Below are 6,526 nucleotides of genomic sequence, written 5' to 3' on the forward strand. Positions count from 1 at the left end.
CCCCTTCATGGCAACCTCTCTAAGTAGGACACTTTTTAACTGGGAAACCTGGATAAGTGGGAAAAATTGTCGGTCCCCTGGATTCCCACTTAGACAGGTTCGACTGTATTTGCGACATATGGTCCAAATTTCGTGACATTACATTGAAAATTGAAGGAGTTATGACAGGGGTAAAAATGCGTTGAAATTAATATACACACTGGCGTGCTCAGGCCGGAACTTGGCCTGGCGCACTACCGTGCGCCTAGATACCTAGGCCACGCATGCAGTGGACCTCAGAACCTAATACAAAGCTACAGAGTCCGAGACTATGTTAACAGGATATGAAACAAAGATAATTAGGTAGGTATGTACATCGAAGTCAAGGGTATGTATAATTGGATTTTTTTTTTTTGTCCTAGGACTTACGTTTAAATTTAAACATGCACCTCTACTCACCATTTCAAAACTTTCAAAGAAGAACATATTTTTGTATTTGAAATCATACTGCTCAAACAAATGTTCATTTGTGAATAGTTGAAACTCAGCTGTATCTGGGAGTTTTAATGTGGGGTTATACAGAACTATGACAGCACTGATAGCAGTTATCACTGACAATATAACTAGCCAGAAATATTTCAACCTAAACACAGCGTTAGTAAATGCTGATATAAAATGGTCCACGTATACAGAGAGAAGGCTTTCCAAGTTAAACATCGCGATTGTGCTCATTCTTTCTGATAGGATAATGGCGGAGGGTAACATTAACACAATGAGAAAGAAATTTACTACAACTGTAGTGCTGGCAAATATGCTGAAAACATAAGAGAAAAAAAAGGCGTAAATATCACACGAATCCTTTATTTGTAAAACAAAATAAAGGCTATCACGCTAAATTTTTAGACGAGGAGGATTCAGCTCTAAGAACATTGTGCTTGTGATGGATTGAAAAAAAAAAAAAAAAATCTGGTGTGAACATCACAGGAGTTTCCTTATCCCATTTAATGATGCTTATTTGGGTGTTCATCTATTGTAACTTTTACAATATCTCTAACCGTTTAGTCGGTAATGTCGGTATAGCTGAAACCGCTAAAATACGGTTGAAAACCGCCAAAAAGCTGTCAAATACCGCCAACCGCAGCACCTATCTCAACCAAACGCATCCTTATCACATTTATGAACTACATACCAAATTTCAAATCACCGTTCCCGAGATATTATTGAATTACACCTAAAACCGCCAAAAAGCGGTAAAATGCCGCCAACCGTTGCACCGATCTTGACCAAAAGTTTCGTGTTGCATCCTTGTCACATTTGACAGCTGCATGCCAAATTTCAAGTCCCTAGCTCTTACCGTTCTCGAGATATTTTGTTTACAGACAGAAGGACAGACAGACACACACGCGGACCAATGGCTGAAACTTTGTATTTAGGCTCTAGGGACCTCAAAACGTGTTTTGGCACTAAAAACTGACCATCGAAAATTTGAGAGAAAGAGAAGAATCAGTTTACCAAAATCCATAGCAGTTATTCTAACATGATCCTTTTCCAATTTTCCCGACACGATGGTTTTATAATAATCCAACAATGCAGAACTTTTAGCTAGAGGTAAGAAGACGATAGCATTTCTTAATTGAGGGTCATTTTTGGGAGGGAATAGATACGTTTTCTCGGTGATAAAATGAAGAATGTTATAAACCGTACAATTTTGCTGACAAGGGGAGAGATATTCCATTTCACAATCATGATATTCGTTTTTCGTTTTCGCAAAGTCAGATGCACAGGTCTGTAGTAGCTTTTTTGTATTGTGAATATCTTCCTCCTGAAAAAAAAAAAGATGATGATGATGATGGTGATGATATTATTATTAATAATAATAACAACAAGAACAACAACAACAACACCAACAACAACAACACCAACAACAACAACACCAACAACAACAACACCAACAACAACAACACCACCAACAACACACTTAGACCCTCTCAAACCCGAGACCCAACTGGTCACTGACCTTCGCAAATTCGGGACCCAACTAGTAGCAAAAAACGGTTTTGGGACCGAACTGGTTTCCTCCCATGAATATTAGTTAAAATTCATCCCCTGCCATTTTTTGACCTGTGTTTTTGCACCAGTTTAAAAGAATCACCCATTTACACACACAAATCCGTAAGATTTGGACTGTACAGTCTAGATCCGTCCATTTTATCCGTACGTGTTAATGACCCTAATAATGGACTTTCGAGTGATCTTTCCAGTCATATAGATTTTACAATCGTGAAAAAAAAAAAAAAAAAAAAAAAAAAAAAAAAAACCCCTTTTTTTTTTTTTCCCTTTTTTTTAACTTTTTATTCTGATAACACCTTTAAAATTAATTAATACGACATACCTGAAGCAAGCGACAGCGGTTATTTTGCTATCAATAGATGTGAGGAAAGCTGCTACAGTTGTTACACAGGTTACAAATATAGCAATAGACGCATGTTTCAAAACATCATGGTAGATGTCTATAGAGGATGTATTACTTGCTTCTTTGCTTATGTTATACCAGGTGTTTAATACGATAAATGCGTCATCTGAGCCAATACCTGCAATAAGAGGGTAGGACTTCTGAGCCATGCTAAAAATTCAAAAATGTAGTAAAAAATATGGATTCTTTATGAATTTCTCGAGATATGGCCATTTTTATCCAAAAAGTTCCACTTCCTGGGAGTCGAACCAGGTTTTTAATGCCACCACACTTACCGTTCTCGAGATATTTTGATCACAGACAGACACACACACACACGAACCAATGACTGAAACTTTGGATTTAGGCTCAAGGGACTAAAAACGTGTTTTGACACTGTTTTCAGTGTCAAAACACGTCATCAAAAATTTGACCATCAAAAATTTGACCCGATTACATTACTTTCCGCCCTATAGGATAGGATAAGTGAAGTAAAAAAAAAACACACGTAATTCTCTGCAAAGAACTGTTTGGCAATATTGAAATTTGCAAACAATTTCGCGAAATCTTCGAACTCGGTACCAACTTTAAAATTTCAAATAAGAACCCCCCTTTTTTACTTTCCTTCATCCTATAGGAAGGAAAGAAATGTAATCAGGTCAAATTTTCGATGCTCAGTTTTTAGTGCCAAAACACGCTTTGATGTCCCTAGAGCCTAAATCCAAAGTTTCAGCCATTGATCTATCTGTCAACAAAATATCTCGAGAACGGTAAGAGCTAGAGACTTGAAATTTGGTATGTAGCTGTCAAATGTGACAAGGATGCGTTTGGTTGAGATAGGTGCTGCGGTTGGCGGTATTTTGACAGCTTTTTGGCGGTTTTCAACCGTTTTTTAGCGGTTTCAGCTATACCGACTAAACGGTTGGAGATATTGTAAAAGTTAAAGTAAAAGAACACTCAAAGAAGCATCATTTATTAGGATAGGGAAAGTCGTGTGATGTTCACACCAGATTTTTTTTTTTTTTAAATTGCATATTATTCTACTGGTGGATTTCACCAACCTTCTTTCCAGCCTCAAACAGCCCGTTAGCTTAACAGTCCAAATTGCATATTATTCTACTGGTGGATTTCACCAACCTTCTTTCCAGCCTCAAACAGCCCGTTAGCTTAACAGTCCCTATATGGGCGTGCCATTTCAAATGGGGGTCAACAAAGAAACCTAATAACTTCACAGAAATAGGGTTATCAAATTGTGTAGTACTTCTACCCCCATTATTTTAGATGGTGTATCTATACCTCTAGTCACTAATGCTAGAAATGTAGAGGTATATATTGACAATAAGCTATCATGGGAGTTTCATGTGAATGAGGTGAGGAAGAGAGTATATTACTCTCTTCACACTCTGAGTAGAATAATATCCAAATCTACATTCACTGTCTACCGACGGAAATGGCTGACACAATTCGAGAGCTCAATAATGAGCTTGCTTGCTTCCTCACATACGTAAAATTTCATGTACAATCAATTCATTCATTTTTTTGCAATTCACGATTCCGAGAAATATCGCGAACATCCCAACTTACTATATCATTTCGAGATGTTTTGCTTTCCTAAATCATGTGGTAACAGTTTTTGAATCGAGACCATTTTTCGCGAATTCGCGAAATTTGCAAAGTTCGTAAATCGACAAAGTTATATAAATGTACCGTTTGTCATTTTACTGTGCTTTTCCTTCCTAAATTGTGTGATAACATCATTTTTTAGATTGAGACCAATTTTCGCGAATTCGTGAACTTTCCAAATTTTTCGAAAAATAGTCTTGATTCAAAAGGTGATATAACCACATGATTTAGGAGGCAAAACACTCAGAAATTGTGTGTCTTAGGTATATTCCAATCACTTTGTCGTTTTGCGAACTTTGTAAATTCGCGAAAATGGCCCCAATCCAAAAACTGATGTTACCACATGATTTAGAAAGGAAAGTACCGCAAAATGATATGTTACACAGGTACATTTCAGTTAGTTGGGATGTTCGCGAAATCGCGAATTGCAAAAAAAAAAAAATAATGAATAGTCGATTGTATATGAAATTCTACGTAGAATAATAATATGGGGCTTCTCATTCGAAATTCCAAAGTTCGTACCGAGTTCGAAAATTCCTCGAAATTGTTTGCAAATTTCAATATGTATAACTAAAAAATTCTTTGCAAAAATCAAAGAATTTTACAAACCTACGTGTTTTTTTTTTTTTTTTTTATCGGTCGAAAACTCCAACAAATTTGGAGCAATTGGCGTAGGTCACACATTGGTGGAGAGTGGACGCCCTGTATACTGTCCGAAACAAATTACTATTAATTATTAGTATCAATTATCACCACTTACCCAGAGCCACAATGATAGCAAGGATGTTCATGAAGGGGAAGAATCGAATATTGAACACACAGGTGTAAAAAAAATATGAAACTCCCAGAGACTGAGATATGGTGAGAATGATAATGCCAGTCAGAAACATAGATGATGTGTATAGGTAGATAAACATAATGATAGAACCAGATCCAGCTGCTATCAACCAGGTATCATGAAGTAGCAAATCATCAAATAGGATTTCTTTCAATCCTGGAAATTTAAAAAATAATAATCCAACCAGTCAAATAATAAAATGTTTAATGTGAAACAGACGGTGTGGTCAAACTTTATTTTATGATAAGTTAACGTTTTTTGCAGCACCTCCTAGGTCAAGTAGGTGGCCGAAAAGTGGACAGATTTGGTTTTTGTGTATTTTCTTAACCACGATGGATTTATTTATTTTTTCGAGGTCGAAAATTTGGTTCCTCTTTCAGTATCTCTATTCATCAACATTTAGTTAATTAGCACTTTCTTGCTGTAACTTTTTTTTTGCTGTTTTCGTTTTATTATTTTTTTTTTTCTCAAAAAAAAAAAGTTCCCCCAAAAACCAGTTTTTTTTTTTGGTTTTTTGGCTTTATGGTTTTCTGGACAAAATTTGCACCACCATTTTCGTGTTCCTGGTAAAAACCCCTTTAATTTGATATATAGGTCGACCAGGTTTGGATAAGTCCTTCTATGGGGACAGACAGACAGACACCGAAGCGAATACAATAGTCCGTCCACTATACCTTTTATTATTAGTAATAATAAAGGAAGGACGGACTAAAAATGGCGTCTCTAAACCGAGAAAAAAAATGGCGTCTCTAAACCGAGAAAAAAAACGGCGTCTCTAAACCGAAAAAAATGGCGACTCTTAACCGCAGTCGAGACTCGAGAGCTTTGTTTAGTATGGCAAGAGGGGAAACGTAAACCTAAAAGTGGTTAACGCCCCTCACGTCATAAACACACTTCCATGTGAGGGGAGGTAGTGACCTTGAATGAACCGCGCTGAGGATAGCGGTTAAATGTTAAATAAAATGCACCTAATGATTTAAAATCAAGACTAGAGTCCGTTCTCTCTTTATTCCTTTTAAGTCACCCATCCATTTATTGACCTTGCTCGGCGTAACTTAACATAGGTGACGCTAAAACCGGTCTTAAAATAACGACTGAAGTGTTATCTAAAACTTTCTCGCTTTGAGTTCATAGGTCGTCGCGACAAATTTCAAGATCAGAGCTCATTTGTGTGAGAAAATGTGAAAAAAATCCCCCAAAAACCAGTTTTCTCGGTTTTTTGGCTTTATGGTTTTTAGGACAAAATTTGCACCACCATTTTCGTGTTCCTGATAAAAAGACCTTTAATTTGATATATAGGTCGACCAGGTTTGGACAAGTCCTTCTATGGGAACAGACAGACAGACACACACAAAGACGATACCGAAGCGAATACAATAGCCCGTTCACAATACCTTTTTTTTTATTACTATCGTAATAATAAAGGAAGGACGGGCTAAAAATGGTTATAAAGATCGGTGATCGTACTGTAGGTAAACACTCGGTGCGTGGATAAAATGAGATATTTGGAAAATCTTACAATCCACCAAAAACTGTGACACTAAAGGCAGGAACACACTAACATTACGTCACGTTACTTGAGCTCACGTGAGGTGATAGTAATGTGGCTGTCCTGAAGGAGATTACCTACAATA

At 36.9% G+C, this 6,526-nt stretch overlaps 1 protein-coding gene across 1 annotated transcript in view; it reads right to left on the bottom strand.

Annotated features, from left to right (window-relative positions):
- Nucleotides 1–438: 438 nt before the first annotated feature.
- LOC103510419 (protein dispatched-like) overlaps nt 439–6,526 on the bottom strand; it is a gene marked incomplete at its 3' end in the record, with an annotated part of 18,395 nt that continues 12,307 nt past the window's right edge. The window contains 3 exon segments of the mRNA XM_026824465.1: nt 439–793; nt 2,372–2,570; nt 4,815–5,048. Coding sequence (XP_026680266.1) covers nt 439–793; nt 2,372–2,570; nt 4,815–5,048 — 788 coding nt within the window.

This window comes from Diaphorina citri, unplaced genomic scaffold, assembly GCF_000475195.1.
Source record: "Diaphorina citri unplaced genomic scaffold, Diaci psyllid genome assembly version 1.1 scaffold598, whole genome shotgun sequence".
In the NCBI taxonomy this organism is placed as follows: domain Eukaryota; kingdom Metazoa; phylum Arthropoda; class Insecta; order Hemiptera; family Psyllidae; genus Diaphorina; species Diaphorina citri.